Below are 21,175 nucleotides of genomic sequence, written 5' to 3'. Positions count from 1 at the left end.
GAAGGATGGAGGAAAAAAGGAACCAAATTTTGGGGAGAATTTAGGGAGACAAAGGAGGAAAAGCAAACAAGAAAAAAAGAAAATCAAGCAAGAGCAAAAGCAGAGGTCAGAAAATGCTATGGGTAAATAATGTGAAGCACAAGCTTGCGGATTCAGAGGAAAGACTGGAATACATGGAGGGAAAGTAAACAGAAGTAGATGATTTACTGAAACATAAAGGAATAAGTATTCTAAAATGCAGATGAAGTCTGTTTGCCATTGATCGTCAAAGAAATCTCTCAGAATGTAATTTATTTACAGGAACTCCACACTCTGCCAAACACACGCATACACACAGTCATGCACACAGTTACACGTGTCCATAGTGATAAGACAGTCTATCTGTCTATCTGCTTTCAATGCTCTTTGCTTACTTTTCTGAGTATGTGGTAGATGCTAAGGAGCTCACAATCATTCGTCACAGATCAGTCACCCTCCGCAGCAATTAAAGGGGTTGTCTTTCACCATAAAAGCAGGAGAGCTTGAGGATACAGGGTATAGTAAAAAACTAAGAAAGTAAGCCTCAGTGAAAGGAGGCAAAAGTCTGATCTTAGAGCAAATATGTGTTTCAAAACAGAGCCACAAGGTTCAAGTTAAAAATCAGTATTCTTTCACATTACCAATTAACATTTTAAAATTATGCTATTGGAACTCCAGTCATTCCCTGAGACTGACAGAAATCTCTCTGCAAAGCCACATATGAAACTAGAAGCTCCCTTCTCTGACATACAGCTATTGTTAGGTGATTTCATTACCTATCATTTATTAAATATATCTTTTAATTATTAACTGCAACAGTCCCAGACTTCTGGCAGCTCCTCGGGGAAACTTCTAAGGCTTGAAAAGAAAAATCTAAAGGCACCAAAAGAAAAAGGGTCTAGACACAAAAAAGGCTCCATTAATTTTTTCCCCAGCTAAAAATATTAAAAAAAAAGGAGAAAAAAAAAAAAAAAAGGAGAGAAGGAGCGAGAGAAAAGGCGGCGGCATAGGAGCAGCGAAGTTTTCCTTTCATTTGCTCTCCTTCCCTTTGGCATGAGTGCCCACAAGCGCTGAGCGCTTCCCTGCTCCCGTCCCCGCGCTCCATCCTCCGCCGCAAAGCCCGGCGGCGCGGAGGGGGTCCCGCTGCTCCCGCGCGGAGCCGAGCGCCCCCCGGGGGAGGGGGGGCCAGGCCTGCCCAGCCGCGTCCCGCCGCTCCGCAGCCGCTCAGCACATGCAGATCCGCCCAGCCACCTTCATTAATAATAATTGATACTTAATGGCACCAGCCCCGGACGCGCAGGGATGGGCTGCAGCGCCCGAGCCCGGGGCGCTGACCTTGCCTGGCCCCGCGCCCGCCGCACGAACTTCCGCGCCGCTGCGCGCCCGCGGATGAGCGAGCGGCAGGAAAAAAGGGGGGGCGGAAAAAAACAAACCAAAAAAACAAAAACAAAAAAAACCCCAGAACCAAAAAACACCCCCCCACAGACACACAAAAGTAAAGCCAAACACCAACCCCCGCGGCTCTGTCGGCGGCGGGGGCCGCGCGGAGCGAGGCGGAGCGGGGCGCGCGCGGCGGCAGTGCGGGCGGCGGGGGGGGGGGCGCACGGCGCATGTCCGGCCGCGCCGCGCCGCGCCTCCAGCAGGCGCTCCTGCCCCCCCGCCGCCAAACTCACCACCATCTTCTGCATGTGCAACATTCGCAGCCGGACAGAAACCGCTCCCCGGCGATGGAGACTGCGGGAAAAATCCGCCGCGGCGGGGTGGCTTGCTGAAGCGGCAGCGGCCGCCGGGAGAGAGCCAGAGAGCGAGCGGGAGAGGATAGCAAACAAATACTAAAGCAAAACCACACAAAAAAAAAAAAAAAAGAAAAGAAAAAGGGGGGAACCTCTCTTTTTCTCCCCCTTCCTTTTTTTTTTTTTTTATTTTTTTATTAATTTTTTTTTTGTTCCTGATTTTGTGTGTAGCCTTCTCGCCCTCGATGCCTCTTTGAGCAGCATCCAGCGAGCGAGCGGGAGAAGGCGAGACAGAGAGGCAGAAGAGAAGATGAGGATAATTTGCAGACAGCTTGTCTTGTTGTTTTCTGGCTTTTGGGGACTAGCAATGGGAGCTTTTCCTAGCAGCGTGCAAATAGGTAAGCGCTGCATTGGGCTGCGTGCGTGTGTTCAGGGGCTCAATCTTTTGCGAAGTGAGTTGGAAAGGCGGCTCTGAAGGCAGTTTGCAGATTTCTCCTCCAGCACCATGCGATTTCCGTGCCTTCACGAACCATCCGCGTGTATTTGTGTATATGTGCCTCCGAGTGCCTGTGTGTGTAAATACATGTGTGCGTTCGCGTGCGGGAGGGAGGATGCTTGTCTTTTGCAGAACTCATTCCAGCTCCGGGTGTGCGATATCAGCAGGGCAGAAAGGGGCTCGGGGCTTGATGCCCCTTGGATGCTTCAGCCCCCTCCCGCTTTTGCCTGACTCCCGGAGGGATGGCGAGTCCTGTGCACGAGAGGTTGCGGTAGCCGGCACGGATGGGGGATAAAAGGCAACGCTGTCCTTCGTTCCCTTCTGTAGTTGTAAAGTTTAGGATTTTGTAGGTGTCTTTTGTAGGTGTCTCTCTGTAGTCCTGTGCCCCATCCTCACCCCTTTCCCATCGCCTCCGGCTTCCTTCCTTTCGGACGTGTTTCAGATGGGACGCAGCTATCTGAATTCTTTCCAGCTCAGCTCCATCACTGCATCATTTCTCGTGGACTTGTGAAGATGCTGCTAATAGGGCTGAGCTGCTTCCTGCCTGCACATGGCTGCAGAGGAGCAAAGTTCATTATATTCCTCTTCAATGCAGATTATCCTACACTGAGTTGGTATTTTCTTGTTTTTAATCCAGAAAGCATCGTTCCCCTTAATCAGCCTGCCACTTAATGTGAGAGGTTGTTGAGCAGCTGATTTAGCAGTGTGTTCGGTATCAGGGAGATGGAGGCTAAGCACTTTAAAAGGTCACTGTAATCATGACAAATCTGGGTATTTATGTATGAAAGGGTGGAAATGGAGAAGTCAGAAAAGAAGCATGAAGGCATCAGGGAGGTTAAAATCGATTGAAGACAGTGATTTAAAGGCAGTGGTTGTGATAATGAATACGATTAGTTCCTTATCCATTAAAGTCTTAGGACTTGCCTTACTGTGCGGCTTTGGGAGAGACAGTTGCTTGCAAACAAAGATAGTAAGTAGCTTGCAAATGATTTACCCTGCTTCTTTTGCTTTTTGCTTTTTTTTGTGTTTTTTGTAGGTGGTCTCTTCATCAGGAACACAGATCAGGAATATACTGCTTTTCGATTAGCAATCTTTCTTCATAACACCAGCCCCAATGCATCTGAAGCACCTTTTAATTTGGTTCCTCATGTAGACAACATTGAAACAGCTAACAGCTTCGCTGTGACAAATGCCTGTAAGTAAACATGCCACTGATCCAACCACCTTATGGGTAAATTGCAGTGGAAAGAACAGGAAACCACATTCTTATCTTGCATTTTAAATACATCAGTAGGTCTCTTTTCAGTACGGATACCCTTTGCAGGAGAGCAAAAGGGGCAGCAGTCCTTGTTAGTTCCTAACTGGAGCAAAATCCCCTCTCCTGCCTTCTGCTGACTAACCTGATGTGACATTTACTTTAGTGTTATTACTGTAGTTTCTTGCTTCCGGGTTTCTATGGAGATGAATTTTGTTGTTGTAAAGAAAAATTATGAATGTCACAATCAGTCCATAAACCCCCTCAGTTACTGTTGTTTGCTTTTGTGCATGGTGTGCCTTGAGTGTATTTGAAAATATATGATAATATTTGTACTTACAAATGGTTTTCTAATGGCTGGAAAGGAGGCAGGGAAGCAGTGGTGTGCAGGATAATATATCTGAGTTGCTTGACGCTGCAGTTGATCTGGTGATGTCACTTGAGGCAGCCCTGCTCTTATATTCTAGGTTGTAAATGTCTCTTATCATTTCGTAATGCATACATCCTGTGGATATGTCTCTATGCATCCATACATCGGTGCCAAATCAAGTTAGTATCTGATCTACTTGATTTCACAGACCACCTCAACTGGAACAAATTCTCTTCCTACTATATATTTTATAAATACACACACACACCCGCATACACACAGATGCACATACACAATGAGAGGAAAACAGAATAAGAAATGCCCTTACCAAATGAGATAACATTTAATTAATTTATTTTTTTTAAAAAAGCAAAGTATAATTAGGTGAACTTCATACATTTCAATCACCTCAGGGTCTTTGTCAGCGGTTAAAACACATGCTGGATACTGTTTAATCTCTGAGAGTGGCAAAGTATCATCATGTATGTCTGGGTTCTTAAAAGGAATTCATGCTATTATGTAAGACAGTGGTATAAAGTGTGGCAAAGCTGAAGGGTGTAGTAGCGTTACTACTTTGATGTTCATATTTCAGGACTCTATAGGTTTTTCTCTGTGGCTGTTAAGTTTTCAAATCCCTCCTCTTCATTCAAGAGTGAATTGCCTCTGGAAGTAGATGCCCTAAGCAACATTGCTGAGCAAGTTTAAAATAGAAACATACTGGAGAATGTCTTAGTGTTCATCATGCCTTTAAAATACGTGCTGTGTTCCTCTTCACTTTCTCACTGCCATCTCTGTGGCACTTCTTAATATGTAAACATACAATGTACTGTGCAGTTCTCATGTATAATTTATTTCATGACTGCTAAATTTATTTATATAAGTTTTCAGTACTCCCAAGTTTCAGATGACCTTGCCACCTTATTTAAGAGGAAAAGCTTATGAGCTGCAAAAATGGCTCCATTCGTTTTATTCAGGAAAGACTGATGTCCCATAAAGTGTGAATTCTATATTAACCAATGTATTAGTTGTGTTTAGTGTGAAAATCAGTATCAAATTTTATAAGGTGAAAACATTTCAAAAGGTGCTTTGAAACTGGAAGGTATCAGATCTATGCAGGTGCAGTTCATTGAGAATATTTTACAATAGGTGTCAACTTCTGTAGGCACTGATAATATATTCCATGAAAATAAATGACACTAGCTTTTTTAAACTTTCATTTTTAGCAAAAGAGGAGGGGACTAAAATTTTGTATACCAAAATCAGTAATTTTAGGTGAAGTCAATTATTTTAGATTCTGCCTACAAATCTAGTTCTGACAAATAACTTCCGAGGCTATTGTTACTTTTTGGATTACGGATATTCCTCGGTATGCCTATTTGAATGTTAATGAATTAATTCTAATTTGCATAAATTTTATATTGTCTAAAATTGGACCACTTCTCTATGTAAGACTAACACCATAGATTCAAAAGGAGTTTGCCCAAAACTTTGCTTAATTAGACTATTTGCACCTGATTATTCTCTCATTCCAACCACCTTAGGTTGTGTTTACCTTACATTGTTTGAACTGAGGAAAACCTGTTCTGTTATGTTTGCTGTCATTTGTAGCAATAGTGATTCATAACCTGATCCTTTTTTCTTTTTAACTGAACCCAGTTTGAGTTCCAAAGAGTTTAATGACTTTAGAAATGACAAGTCCTTACAATATAGGGGGAGGCAGGGAAGAAAGCGAAAAGTAAATTTATATGTTTGTGTACGCTCATATAATTATGTAAATGTCTGTATTAAATAGACATAATCCTACAGGCCTTATTTATGTTTGTACTTGCCCCTTAAACCCACTCGTATTTTTGCATTAGTCCGAATTTGTATTTATTTCATGTTTAGCAGCCTTGTGCCAATAATCTGACTACTTCTTCTTTTTAAAAACATTTTAAATGCTGAAGAATACTTTTTAAACAAATCCCCTAATGAAATGCAGGCAAACTGACTGACAACTGAATGAACATATCTCATGTTCCTTAAACTAAATATGGGCAGAATACTGCAAAAATCAATTGTCTGATAGCTGGAGGACACTGGCTTCAATGTGATTGAATTTGCTGGCTTGACAGAGGCTTCTAAAGCGCAGATGTGTGAGATTTTCTAACCTAATTAAAGAACCCCCACCATCAGCTCTGAATTAAGTGATTTCATGGCAATGTGAAATGATAACTCTTTGCTGAACCTCTGTGAAACAGTGGCTTTGGATCTTGCTGTTTGTGTAAAAATTACTCAGAGCACATGTCCCTAAATATACAGTACAAAAGCCTTAGAGCTGCTGGTATGAGATGAATATTCATGTGAGTTCAAGCATAAAACTCTGAGACATGACCAGTTCCCTTTGCTTCTGTTTCCATTTTCTTCAGCGATTATTTGTAAAGATTGAGGGCCTGGCCCCTTGCATGTGTTAGGGACAGTAGACAGATTATTCCAAAGGATTATGAATGGCATATTAGCAGCAGATAACTCACTGCAACATTCTAAAAACTTTAATTTTTCTTTTCTATTCACTAGATAAAAAATATATATCCAAAGGCTCACTCAGGAGTGCTTTTGGAACTGGAATAATTTTGTATATTCACTGTAAAAGCTAGTTTCTAATGGTTATTTTACACATTTTTCTTTTCTTCAAACAGGTCCAGAACATTAGTGTTTTTATTCTAAATCATGAATGCATATGAAATGGCTTGCTTTAGCAGATAAAATCTGTTGTAAATTAGCAAAATTGATCTGATCTATATCGGTTTGGAGATAGTCATCTTTCTTTCCCCTTTGCATTTGTGTGTTTTATTTAAACTCTGTTCGTTTCTTTTGCACTACATACATTATTCAGAGAATCCCTCTTACTGACAAAGCTAAAATTATTGCAAAACATGAATAGTACAAGATTCTTACCCATCAGAACACAATACACCAGAGCTGAAACATTTGTCTATTGGCATACATTGGTTTGCACTTTATAAGCAGGAAATTCTGCTTGTGATTAGAAATCTACCTACCTTCAGCTTGATTTCACATGTTGGAGCAATGCATTGATTTTGGAGAGGATTATATATATTTATTCTTTTGCTGAATGCAAAATAATTTTCTCCCCTCCATACACCTTCTATATAGTACGTTAGTATACCTCAGCAACACAGTTAATGTGCTTGAACACTTATGAGAGGTAATGCTATAATTTTACAAAGAACCAATTGCCTTCTAGCTCCTGTCTTGTAGTTGAGAATTTTTCTGTTGAAGTTTCAAAAATATATAACCAGTTTGCAGTTCTTGTACAGAATTGGTTTAAATGAGGAAAAAAGAGATCGATTCAAGTCTTTTATTATTATTTCATACTAAAAATAAAGCCTTTCTCTTTGAGTCTGTTTGAATTCATGTGTGTTCTGAGTTGAATATATACCTAATAAGTGTAATTTAGGGTAAATCAGACACTCCTTTCCTCTTTTGCACAGTTCCATTCTTAGTAGCTTTTAATCTCAGTAGATACAAACCCCTCAAAATATAACTTTGTTTATTTTGTGCTACATGGATCAGAAGAAAAGCCCACTGGAATTAAAAATTTTGTATCTTTGAATAACTTTCCTCTTTTTCCAAGAATTAGTCTCTTTAACTCTTATGCCCTCTGGATTTTTGTGGGGTTGATGACCTGAAATCAGAGGGCCTAATTCTGCCTCACCGGTGGGAATGCAGTGTCTAGGGGAGATCCACTGAGGTTAGAGGCAGCCCTGAGGACAGACAGGAGCCTCACGTCTCTGTGGGTCTGTCTCTGGGCTTGTGCTTGCTAGTGAGGGGAAAGGCAATGTCATCTTGGAGTTAACTTTCTGCTGAGACCTCCAGAAAGCTGAGGAAATAGACTCAAATGTAATATTGCCCTTATATTGTGACTATCTGTCATTTGACTTACAGCAGTTTTAGCTTTGATTTACTAAGCTGCATCATAATGGGATTTTCATTAAATTTGGTTATTAATTCTGCTTTATAATTACAACTCAATTTAGCAATAGAAGCGTAACCTTAGTTGAATAATCAGTGTCATTTAAAACCATGGTGTTCTTTATTTAGAAAGTGAGGTTTCGTACAGCTGAACGGTATTTTGCTATCAAGAGCTGAGCGGTATTCCCAAGGATGCAGTTTGGAGCATATTGAGGGTTACCATAAAGGCACACCATACAGTCAGGTTTGAACTGCAAAAGCAAATAGTGTGCAAGTTGGCTAGAAAAATGGAACTGCATTAAATTGTACCCTCCTAAAATAGGATTGGTTACAAAACTCTGTTTGAACTGAGTGTTTTGCTTAAATACATGGAGTTTATCTCAAGCAATAATTGAAAACAGTTTCTCTTAAAATTTTTGTTATTAGCATTTGCTGATGGAATCAAATAATGTATGTGTATTTTGGTGTCATCTGCCATAAGGATTCTGTATATTCTTAAGATATAAGATCCATATTCAAAGAGTTTCATTGCTCTAGATGTGATACTTGTAAATAGCCATACAACAGAGAATAGGTCAACTATCATTAGCTCCAATACATCAGAGTCTGGGTCTAATTTTCAAGGTTATTGTTTGGAAAAGAAATGATGGGCCTTTGCTGAAATATAGTCAGATTTCTACACTGAATATTCTGAACATCTATTTTCCTGCCATGAAACAAGACTTTTGTCCTAGCATGTTACTGGACTCTCTAAAAGTGTACTCAAAAGCTTTATTGTAGCCTATAGAAATAATTTAGTCTTCGTTTCAGAGGACTAACAACAAAGATTGTGTTCCTTCATTCCTCCAATGCAGTGCAGTACTCCTTGTATAGGACAAAGCACTTTAACAAGTAAATTAAATTGATTAACTTCAGCTTTATAATTGTAATCTAAGTTTGTATGCTAGTCAAAATAACTCATGCATGTCATTTTTAGGTCTTGATTGTTTTGAGATTTGCTTGTTCATGAGAGAAGACATCTGCTTTGATTTTTTTAATGGTTTTAGATCCTACTGTGAATTGTTCAAATTCAGATTGTGAGCAGGTGAAGTTCTTTGGATTTAAACATGTTGGACCAAAGAATCATTTCCGAAAGTTCTTATTCCTTAGTATATGACTGATTTAAAGGGTATGAAATTTGTGATAGTGCAAAAGTTGAGAAGTCCATATGATTGCACCAGTGTAATTTATAGGAAAAATTGGCCTCCGCTCTGGATTTACGTTCCTCTGAGTAGTTAGCTTGAGGCAAAGATTTTGGACTAATACAGCACAGTCTGCTTCTGCAACTGAAGTGGGCATACCAAAATTATGTGATGGGACACAAAGTCAAATTAGATAATTTATTTCTGTGCAAGTCAAGAATTGTTCTGAATTTTGGAAAACAAATTTACTCAAAAGTATCTTATTTGGAAATTTTGGTGTTGCTTTACTTTTAATAATTTTCTAAGAATTTTTATTATCTTCCTCTGTCTAGTTTGGGTTCCTACATATCTTTATTTATTATTATTATTTTAAAGGTCTTACTGGCTTTTAACAGTGTTGATGTGTATTCCCTTGTTTATCAATGCAGATATGGGTTGAGTACTCTCAAAAATTCTGTATTAGTGATGTCTGCTGTCAGGAACCCAAGTTTGAATAGAAAGGCTATCCTACATTTTGGCACTCAGAGACATGGTAGCATTTTCCAGAGTCCTCAGCAGCAGCTGCCTTTCCTGTGAGACCTGCTTACTGCTGAACACTTTGGAAAATCTGTCCTCTGGGCGATAACACATCGGTCAACTCTCTTCCCTCAGTAGTGCTACTTCCCGGTGAGCACTCTGTTTCTTCCCTGATCTTCTGATCTTCTAATTCTTTTTCCCATAATCCTGATGAAGTGTCTGCCTGACTTGTTCAAATAATTGCAGCTATTAGGTTTTTGGTTCCTTGTGGTAAGAAGATGGAACCAGAGTGGCACATACCCATCACCATTGTCTTGGCAATGCATTGGAAAGGCACCACTTACCCTTCCTCTTCACCAGTTCCTCCAAAACTCCAAAACTGGTTATAGATAAGCTTTATGTTGGACTCAAGAGGGAATACCAGGACACTTACTACCACGCTGTAGTACTGTACTGACTGGGTTTTGGCCAGCTATGCTAATATTAACGAATTCCAGTACCAATACTGGCCTTTGTCCCACAGTTATTTCCCCAGACAGAGCTGCTTCTGATTTAAATACAGGCTCTAACTGAGCAGTGATTGCAGATTGGAACCTGTTATAAAGAGGGAGTAGAATGAATTAGCTTTTTTGCAGGGTGAATATGTTCTCATTCTTTCATCTCGTAAGTCACATTTTTTAAAAGTATGAAATTACTTAACTCCTATTATTTTTAAAAAACAAAATCTTTAGAAATTGGACCCCTGGTCCAATAATTGCCTGTTTTCAAAGAATGTCATTTGGGCTACTGTCTTCTCATGTTCCACAGGCTATTTCAGTGTTGTACTTGTATGCAGCAATTGCTCCTGAAAAATGCAGGTTTGTGCTGTACCTTTCACTATATTCATGGGCAACATGAGCATGACTGCAGGTGTTTTTTATTGTAAATATAAATACAGCACAAAAGAAACAAAAAGTACTTACACTTTTCACTGGCTTATTTATTAGATTATTTGTGGGGAAAGGCTTTAAACACATTTTGAAGACATACTGAAATATATAAATATAACTACTCTTAACAGTTTCTCTGTTTCTCACATTCAGACCCAATGTGAGGTAGCTTCTGTGCCACTTCTGTGTGCATGCTCTTCCAGTTGCTTTTATGGTGTCTTTCCATAATACACTCTTAAACCCATAAAATTTGAACTTCATTTTTATTTGCACATTGTCTTTTCATACAGTTCAGGTATGCCTAGTGAATATCCATCAAAAAGGTGGTTTAGGAAAGTTCACAGGTAGGAAAAGTTAATTGCTTAAAAGAATTGAGGCTTTTAGGCTTTACTTGCCACAGCTCTACATGATATGGAATTTACTTTTTCACACTGTGCTGCAAAAGGTGATGCATATGTTAGTATTAGAAAATATTATACAAAATAATTAGGAATTATTATACAAAATATTCTGGTTTTGCTCATTTCTTTCACAGCTATACATTATGCTTTGTTGTTGGAACTAGATGATCTTCAAGGTCCCCTTCCAACCCAAACCGTTCTATGATTTTGTGATTTCTTTTTGTTAGAGATTTCACTGATATCACATGGCTTCATTTTTCAATGTCAGGGTCAGATGTGTTTCCCCAGTGGGTAAAGTGATTCGTGTAATACATATTCAAGGCAGAGACAGGGGAAAGAGAATAAATGCTTGTAGACCAAAGACCGTACAAAATGTAGCATATTATTTGTCCTCAAAAGCTTCCCGTTCTGCTTTAATATTCCTGATGCACAGTGGAAGTATTTCTCGTTACTAGTTAATGTGAAATATGGGTCTGGATGGTGCTGTGTTAAGGTCTGGAAAACATTAAGTATAAGTGAGAAAGACTTTATCAAGCACAGATACATTCATGTAAAATTCAGGAGAAAAAGCTGCAATTTTTAATTTTTAAAAGCATATGCCTATCAGTACACTGAACCCTGTGTTTCCTCACCGAAACTGATGTGGGGGGAAAAGGAACAATATTTTACAGGACCATGGTCTCAGCAGAGTAATGTAGGATCCTATATTAGTGATTTTTCTCCAGTTTTTCTGTGTCCTGGAGAGGCTTGCTAATAAAGGCCTCCAGCCTTGATCGTTTCCATTTGTTTAAACTGAGAAGAGTGTTTAAGAGTGGACGTTTCAGAAACACTGCAGCTGGGAAGATAATTTCCTTTAAAAATCAATAGTCACGGGCTCTTGGCTGACTCAGGAGTTTTTCTCACTTTTCCAAATACAAAGCACAAGCCAGGTAAGAAGCTGGCTTTTGGGGCTGTTTGCATACCTTGTTAATGCTGTCTTGTATCTAGCTGTTTGTGTGCCCTCCTGTTGTGAGCTGGTCAGAGTTTTTTCTTTCTCATGTTCTTTTTTTAAAAATCAGTATATTTGTGATGTGTTATTATGTAGATAAGAATTGGAGTTGCTGTCTGGAGGCACAAGCAAATGTCCAAGGAAAAGAACATGAGGGGTGTATTGACAGGACCTACATCTGCATTAGTTGCGGGATTATATATGCCCCCTGAAAGTGTGTGTCTGGAAGGTCAGGAGTAATGGCATATGGAAGTGATCCAAGTTCTTACAGATGATACAGGAAAGATATGAAAGCAGTCTGGGGGATGAAATGTTGTCTGATGGCTATGAGCACCTTGCTTCAAAGAAGAAAAAGTAAAGGTCAAAAAAATAAATGGGAGAATGGATAGCATGTAATAACGTTCACAGATTATTGTGTTCTAAGGCTAGATGGGACCATTTTGATCACCCAGTCTGACCATCAAGATGGTAGTCAGCCAGCCTCAATTAATTCCTTTATCCAACCCATAATTTCTCTTTCCAAATAAATCCAGTGTTGAATTGAAGACTGAAAAAAATTACAGGTAAATCGTCATATCATCAACACATCATTTGGATATGTCACTCACTGTCTTTATTTATGCTGAATGTAGGAGTCATGCAGAGTAGGCAAGCAGAAAAAAAATGCCTACTGCGTTTGTTGTTGGTCTTTAATTTAGAGAGATACCATAATCAACATGATTTGCATACAGTTGTCACAGTTGTGCAGCTCCCAGAGCCCTTGATTTGTTCTGGCTGGTTGGTATTGTGTCTTGCCTGCACAGAAGGATGGTGTGGGACACCCTTAGTAGCATGGCTTATGCCATGGCAAGACATGTAAGGACTTACTGGGGCCTTTTTCAAGTTCCCTTGAAAAATACTTCAGGTGGACACAAATGGAGGGGTGTAGGGGGTCCCTCTCCTGAGGAAGAACATCTAACCCCACAGAAGGGACTGTGGCTTGTAGCAACAGTAATATAAGCTTGGTAGATATGTTCAAAGACCATCAAGTACATTTTTTCTAACAAATGTATACTAATCCCCATTATGTGTATTCACAGACTCTACCTAAAAATACAACTTAGTGGTCATACATGTTCCATATATTTCACTTTCTATGAGCCACAGAGGATGTGAATCTATTACTGCTTTCACCTGGAGAGTTTGGGCTGTTAGGTTAAGCTACCAAGAGTTATGAATTTAGCTTTGAAAATCCCTGGTTTCATCTGCTTTTTGTGTTGGAGGAGATGGCAGCCTGAACACAAACATGATGATGAATAAGATTTAATGCAAAAGAATATTTGCAGAAAGCAAAAGACTGGATAAATGAATAGCAGAATTGCTCCCATAGCTGTCTTTGATGATCTGTTGTGCTATTCTGAATAGGAAATGCATACGGAAAGAGGAAAAAAGGACAAATCCTTTCTTTCCTTATACCAGAAGTCACTAAACCAGGGAGAAATAGTAACAGAAGACCTTAGCAATTAATTATTGTATACTAATAGCTGTACTTACAGCATCTTGTTTGCTATCACTCCATCCATTAAATGGTTTACTTAAATGATTTATTATTCAGTTATTATTAAAATCAGTTGGAAAATCATGAGGTATTTTCAGATAACTCAGAAGAAGAACAGGCACAGTTAATGGAAATGCATGTGTGTGGCATATAATTGGCAAAGTTCAGCCAGGTGTTGTGTGAGATGATTTTGAGCCCAGGTAGGAGGTGGGTGTGCCCTAGTTCTTCGGGGACCTTTGCAGACCCAGAACTGACAGATTATGTGGAGTAAGGACGTGAACAAGTTTGGGGCCTTGCACCTGCAGTTGTTCTTTGTCCTCCATTGACCCTCAGTTAAGAGGGAGAAGGGGTTCAAGACACAGCAGGAGTTGTGTATTTAAGAAACACCATTATTCAGTGTTTGGGTAAGAGGTTTCAGAGAGCGGAGAAAGGACTGAAGTGCAGCACTGCTTGCTGCATGGGGAATTTTCCGCTTCTGAAAACAGAGTAGGAAGGTGTGGCTGGTGCATGTGAACCAGGGATTACAGCTGGGGTGAGCTGACGTGATTCTGAAAAACTTTAAGGTGAACATGTGGTTGTGCCAAGCTGACAACTTAGTATGGATGGGGAATTAACACCTAGTCCACATGTCCAGTGGAGCACAGGAAGAGTTAATAGATATGGAAGAGCTTTAGACAAAAAATACTGTTCAAAGAGACACAGAGAAAATTCTGTTCTCTTCCATCAGCCATTCTCCTCTCCCTGCTTTTTATTGTAACATACTCTAGCTTTTCATGACAAAATGGGAACAGGGTTCAAGAAGTGCCATCAGTGGAAGCAGTGGACAGGCTGCTTCCCAAGCTCTGCACCACTGAAGAACATCCCAGCCTTCCAGAAGCTAAGTCACATGTCCCATAGCTACCCCACAGCTAGGGACAGGCTGTTGTGGCTTCTGGGTTAGGCATCCAGAAGCCACAGTATCTTATTAGCTCCTGTAATGTATTGATTACAAATAACCATCAGCTTAACTACTGTAGGGAAAGGAAGGAAAGGGAAAGGGTATAAAACATTTGTTTCTTGCTTATGAACAGAAAAGAAATTAAATCCTTATACAACCTCAGAAAAACTGTGCTTGTTTCCATGTCTTGTCTTATTTGACCCAGTCTGCTTTAGACTCCATCATGGTCAATACTTTAATATTTTGAGGGAATGAATGGAAAGAGGAAGTGGTGATGCTGTACCACAAAAAACAGTTTATACAGGTGAATTGGATTGCTTCCCTCTGTTCTCCTCTGGGTCTCTGGCAGATGTTGAAGGACTCTTGTATTTTTGTTTCCTGATGAAAACCCCAGAAAGCCCATCATTCTTTCAGTTACTGTTTATGATGGGAATCTTGTGCGCTTCAGAACAGCTGGCAGGCACCAGAGCTTCACACCTTAATCACATTTTCTTTGTCAGCCTTTCACATACTATACTAAATGGGAGACTACCAGAAAATCCTTTGAGCAATTACAATAATAGGATAATAATAATTATTGCAGTTCCTTGCACTTATTTAGTCTCTGTGAGATTAAAATGAAATCAGCATAATGTTACCCCTTTGAAAAGGTGTGGATATCCCCTGCCAGCAGCATCACCTTGAGAAACTGCTCTCCAGGGCCTCACCTTCCAGCTCCCTTATATTTTATATGGTAAGGCAGGGCTGTACTGCCACCTTCCTATTCATGTCTGTGAGCAATTAACTGCACAAATGAAGTCGTGAAAGATAATGTGAATGAGGGGAATCAGCACCATGGAGAAGGTTTTTTTCCTCCGTGTGCCTATAAAAGACAGGAGGACGTTAAAGGGTAATCTCTCCAGTTCAGAGGGAGCATGCTTACATAAGACATTTTCTGTTCTTGACTGCACATCATGTAGATCTTAGAAGTACTAGTGAGAGTTAGGTGTGTGCAACCAAAAATGCAACACGGAAGTATAGCTTTAAGCCTGTTGGTTTCTTAAGATGTACATTCAGATAATGCACTATCTTCCTGTCTGGTCCTGTCTGTGTAAGTGTTGTCTGCAAACTGTTGGATTATTGGCGAAATAGGTTAGCAGTTTCTATCTACTGAAATAAAATCCTATGGGGCCTTTTCCTACCCCTCCAAAAAAGTGTTTTGCATTTAATTAAAATTATGAAGTTCAATGTCAAGTTTTCACATTCATGTACCTATTGTTAGTGCTGTGGTGATGGTAAGTTCCTTAAGGATATGTGTAACCATATTAAGCTGGTGCTGTATTTTTATCACCAAGACAAAAATAGCAAAGTGATTAAAAATCCTAGACTTTTTTTTTGTGTGTGTGTGATGCAGACTGTAACTTTCCATGTTGAGAATACAGAACAACTCTAGCTTTTATTGGGAACCTGTCCCTTTTTCTCACCTCTCTCAGTAGACAGAGATGGAAGCATTCAAAACCTGTCAGAAGACAGGAACACAGCTGACTACTTCCCTGCATCTGTAGCATGGGCTACTGAAAGAACTGGGTTTGTCACTTCCATTAATGTGGGTATCTTGATGCTTGACTTCAAGAGAGAAAATAATGGTTCAGACTTCCTAAAATCCGGGATGTACCACAATTCTGGCTCTCTGTACAGCAAGTTGTAACCCACAGTAGACCTCCACGGAGGGCAGCCTGGATGTGACCATTCCCAGAATTGCAAATATCTTTATTTTTAAAATCTTTTTTGAAATATCTTTACCCACAGCCAACCACTCATCATTGTATGAGAAGGCAAACGTCAGATGTTATACTGTAGTACTTCTCACTCTCTTCTGTGGTCATCCTCTCCAAACAGAAGATATTTTGGTCCCTGATGTCTCTTTGGATCTAATCCCCTGGAAATTATAACATATGACAGTGGTCCGAAAGGATTACAGTAGAGGTTTGCTGGGTTATTTTGTTTCTTACACTACTTACACTACTATCCTGGTAGTTCCATCTCCATTTGGCTTTGCCAAGGACATGAAGAGAGCAGAAGTGGCTGGTAACCCTGTCCTTCTTTTTTCTCCTGCATCTGTGTTTCATCCAGGAAAGCCCCTACCCAGATTAATTTTTGGAGCTCAGACTGTTTGGTTTTTTTAGGATTTTTACTTAAGTTTTAAAAGTATGAACTTATACACTTGGCTGACAGTATTTGTCCCCAAGAAAGGAGATTTGGGACGATAGGGACAGGTCAGTGAGGCTACGCTACAGCATTTTTGGATGGTGTCTTAGGTTTGGTTTCGGAGGCAGACACATGCAAAGACATCTTATTTGGTTTCTTCTGTATTTAGAGAAAGCTTTATAAAACACTTAAATATGTTTAAAATGCTCTATTTTGGCTTTATGTGAAGAACTGTAAACCTTTAGGAGATGCTTTTCAGGAAGACACTTTAAGGTACTTAATGCATTGCACATCCTGGCAGGGCAAATTCCAATACTCTTTTGGAAGCATGGATGGGAGTTAATTTACTTAGACCAAGTTGTTAATTTCTGGTTGAAACTGTTGCCCCGAAATGTCTGTAAATGTTATAACAGAGAGCTGTCTTTCTGTACATATAGTTTTATACTACTTTCAGCTAAACCAATGATCAAAATACTAAATCTAGCACTCAGACAGCTTTTAGATTTATGACAGTCCCTGAAGGACTTTGCCTTACAGTTACTCATATAGGTAGTTTTTAAAATTTATGACAGAAGTAATAACTCTGTGATAATATTCATCTGATTGCTTATTTAGAGCACTCAGTGTGAGAACAGAAAAATGAGCAGCTAGAAATTCCCAGGGCAAAGCTTTGGCTCAGTGCTCTGCTGTCCCTCTCAGGGTGGGGAAGCCAGAGACATTTCAGAGACTTAAGGCAATTTTCAGAATTTACAGAGATGTAAAACCAAAGTGAAATTTGGCCTGGAGCAGCAACCAGTATTAGTAATTTAATGGTATTTTAGGTGCTGTACTTATCTATTTCAACTTAATTACTGTTTTCTGATATTCAGGGATGTGCACATGCACTGTAGAGGCATTTAGCGAGTCATCTCTGTCCCACTCCCCATCACAGGATGATGGTGATTTTCAGCAGCTTTTTCTGCCCCTCTTGCTACTCTGTCATTGTCAGTGGTGCTGCCCAGAGCACACTCTGGATCTCGGAGAGGTTGCAGCAGATCTCTTGGGTCTAGGCAGTAAAGAGGGCACCCTGGAAAAACAAAAACAGGCATCTGGAGATGAGTGGAGTCAAGTCTCAGTGAACTGCCTGATATGGTGTTGTCCTGCCTTCTCCTTTCCCTCCTGGACCATCACATCCAAGGTTTATGAAAGGGGCCTGCCAACTATCAGGGATTATTTATATATATATATATGTATTTTATATTTTTTTCGTCATACCTGCCATCTGTGCTTTCCATATTCTGTAGTCAAATAGACCAACTGTAACCTGAAGGAAAGTCCTTCTGCAGTGGGGGCAGAAAATGTCCTTCTAACATTCATGTCTTTCTGAGAAAAGGGTTAGTGATGTGTTCAGGTGTGAGCAAGAGATACAAGCATTCAGGTGTAATCTTTTGGATACGCTTGGGATGATGGTTTTGCTTTGTTGGTGGTGGTTTTGTTTTGTTTGATTTGGTTTTTTTGTTTGTGTTTTTTTGTTTAGTTTTTTTTTGCACGTTCAAAACCAATAAAGAAGAATTGCCTGTCTAAAGCTTTTTAAATAAAAAAATTTAAAACACAGTGGGTGAATGTAGGCAAAGCTGATACTTTCCATTTCAGTGAGACACACCAAGGGCGGGTGTTGTGTTGGATTAATGCTATTTCACCTGTTGAGAAGCTGCTGCCTCACCGCCACTCAGAGATGTGCCAGCACTCCCAGGCAGGGCTGGAGGCACCCCTCACTGCAGGATGCTGGTGTCTCTGGCCACTATCCCATCCCAGCTTAGCCTCAGGAAGGGATGTGTACACGCACGGGTAACAGGCAGGGCTCATTATGGGATGGGGCTGAGGTTAAGCTGGTAGAATTGTACAAAAGCCATAGGGAGACTGCAGCTATTTGGAAGTAATGGAACAAACCTGGATTGAGCTCCAGCTGTGCTGAGCAGTGCCCACCTCAGTGGCTGGCTGCCAGGGGCCGAGGTCTGAACAAGAAGCTGCCTGGTGCCTGTCCACCTGCATCCTCACAGGAGGGAGGGTAAGGCAGCAGGACTGGAGAGGGCATCAGCATTTCTTCCACAGAGGTAAGAGCCTGTAAACACTGATTATCAGCCTCAGACTTACTGCAGAGTACTGTCATTAAAAGCTCAATTGCGACCACTAAGATGAATATAAGTGACTCCAAAAATAGGTGATTTCAGAGAGAAAGTTTCAGACCACTTAATAAGCAAAATAACCAGAGCTTGTTTGTATGCCTTGAAATTATGTAGAGCTTTTTGCTCGCTCTTTAGGGTTAATACATTGTGGCTGTGTCATAAGAGCGTGTCTGCTAAGTGTTTCTAGCAAGACTTCTTGAAATGCTGCCAGAGACCTGGAGAGCTGCATACCTTGCTTTTAACACAGAGAGACAGCTCTGTGCCAGTGCATAGCCAGGAATGTAAATACCAAATTTTAATTATCAGGTATATTCATAATTCATTAATAGGAGACAAATAGCCTGAGATGGCTTTGCAGCGCAAGAAAGATAAATGGAAAATGGTGCATAGATAATGGATGCTGGAGTAGAATGTGTGGAATTTTTCTTTCTTCCATTTTGTCTTGCTGCAGCTATTTTTCTTGAATTCTCAAAGTCACTCCAGGAAAAGGGGCTGGAAATAGGACAAATGTACATCCATCACAGATGTTCAGAATTCTGAAACTGAGCTTCAAGTACGCTGTGAGCCGCTGAATGCAAAAGCCACAAGAGCAGCTGTAATGTTTTGTATGTTCTGTGACAAATGTTTCTCCAGTTATTTAACAGCACCCATTTTAACTTTTGGATGTATTGAATAAAACACGTCTTGACCATGTCCCTTCCATTTGTTCATGAATACATAAGTTTAACTGACTTCAGGATAAATATTCTGAGAACTTCCTATCAATTTGGGTAGTATGATAGATGATATGTCGTTGATTTAATGACATAAAACCATATGTGGATAATGAACTTCTCACAATCTTTCTCTGGTAAACATGCAATCATCTGCTTCAACAATTCTTTTTCAGGCTAAATTAAAAGTAGCGTGTGAGGAATGTAGTGTATATTCAATATATCACATAGTCAGCTGTAACTTGAGTCTAGACAGAAGAGTACACTATTACCTAACCATCAGACTGGCTTTGGAGGTCTACTTAGCAATAAGAAAATGATGGGTACTGAATTTTATATGATTAGGGATAATTGTTATAACTGGCAATGCTTTTAACCTAAAGGTGAATAAATGGCACCTGTGCAATATATTTGTCCATGGTTTGAAATACCAGTTTAAATGAAAGATTTAGTGGAAAATAGAAAGTGGAAATTCTTAGTTTGTTTGAAATATCCTTTTTTTCCTGTAGAGGTGTCTTTGGACACTTACTATTAAAATAGCATTTAATACAATGTACTAGTTGTGTGTAGGCTTAGTGTTATATTGTTCCTAAATGTAGTGGTTCTTTGAGTGTCTGGACCAGGGCTTGACTTAGAGGCTCCTTGGCTTCCACCAGTCCCTGCACCTGTTGGGAGGGCCTGGAGGAGCACAAACCTCCATTGGGGAACTTAAAAAGCCTCCAGGCCCATGAATTTATTTTACTCTACATCATGCAATATAATTGGGAACCTAATTCATAGATGGGAGGGGGGCATTTTTGAATGAAAAAGGTTCTTGTAATTTTAAATATCAAAGAAAGTCAAGGTCATGAGATACCTATTTCCCAGTGGAAACACCCCCTAGCCTACTGTGGAAATACCTACTTATAAAATGATATTTAGAATCATTCCTTAGGCTTTTCTTCACAGCTGATATTTTTACCCAAAAAAAAAAAAAAAAAAAAAAAGCTTTTGGCTTTCTCAGTTTCTTTCACATAGAGATTATAGAGGTGTTTTTTATTATCCCTTAACTAAGTTTCTGACATAACAGGGCACAGGCAATCCAGGAGGCTCCTGGAGTGCATTGCTGATAACTTCCTTCTCCAAGTGATCAAGGAGCCAATGAGGAGAGGTGCCATCCTGGCCCTTGTTCTCACCAAGAAAGAGGGGCTGGTGGGGAGTGTGAAGCTAAAGGACAGCCTTGGCTGCAGTGACTGTGAAGTGGTGAAATTTGAGGTTCTTAGAACAGTGAGGAGGGTGCATGGCAAGCTCACTACCCTGGACTTCAGGATAGAGTTTTGCATCTTTGAGGATCTGCTTGGTAGAGTGGCATGGTATGAAGCTATAGTGGAAAGAGGGGCCTGGGAGAGCTGGTTAATATTCACGGAATCACCTCCTCCAAGCTCAGGAACAATGCATCTCAGCAAAGAGGAAGTCAGGCAAAAACACCAAAAGGCCTGTGTAGATGAACAAGGAGCTCCTGGACAAATGCAGACACAAAAAGAAAGCCTACAGCATGTGGAATCAAGGACAGGTAGCCCAAGCGGAATACAGAGAAATGGTTTGAGCAGCCAGGAATCAGGTTAGAAAGCTAAAGCCCCACCAGAATGAAATATAGCTAGGGATGTCAAGGGCAACAAAAAAGCTTCTTAAGGTATGTCAGCAATTAAAGAAAGACTAGGGAAAATGTGGGCCCTTACTGGGACTGCAAGGCCATGGGACCTGATGAGATCCTATGGGAACTGGCAGGTGAAGT

General features: G+C 40.2%; 1 protein-coding gene across 11 annotated transcripts in view; it reads left to right on the top strand.

Annotated features, from left to right (window-relative positions):
- Positions 1-1,893: 1,893 nt before the first annotated feature.
- GRIA4 (glutamate ionotropic receptor AMPA type subunit 4) overlaps positions 1,894-21,175 on the top strand; it is a 221,067-nt gene continuing 201,785 nt past the window's right edge. For 7 of the 11 annotated variants that reach the window (XM_039383436.1, XM_027748379.2, XM_039383434.1 and 4 more), the window contains exons 1-2: positions 1,983-2,149; positions 3,284-3,442. In XM_039383436.1, coding sequence (XP_039239370.1) covers positions 2,062-2,149; positions 3,284-3,442 — 247 coding nt within the window. In that variant the 5' untranslated portion in view covers positions 1,983-2,061. Of the gene's footprint in view, positions 2,150-3,283; positions 3,443-21,175 lie in introns of all 11 variants that reach the window. The other 4 variants (XM_027748377.2, XM_027748376.2, XM_027748373.2 and 1 more) reach the window with 3 other exon arrangements.

This window comes from Pipra filicauda, unplaced genomic scaffold (genome assembly GCF_003945595.2).
Source record: "Pipra filicauda isolate LSUMZ 115617 unplaced genomic scaffold, ASM394559v2 scaffold30_size5312502_pilon, whole genome shotgun sequence".
Classification (NCBI taxonomy): domain Eukaryota; kingdom Metazoa; phylum Chordata; class Aves; order Passeriformes; family Pipridae; genus Pipra; species Pipra filicauda.
This window is presented reverse-complemented; position numbering and strand designations above follow the sequence as displayed.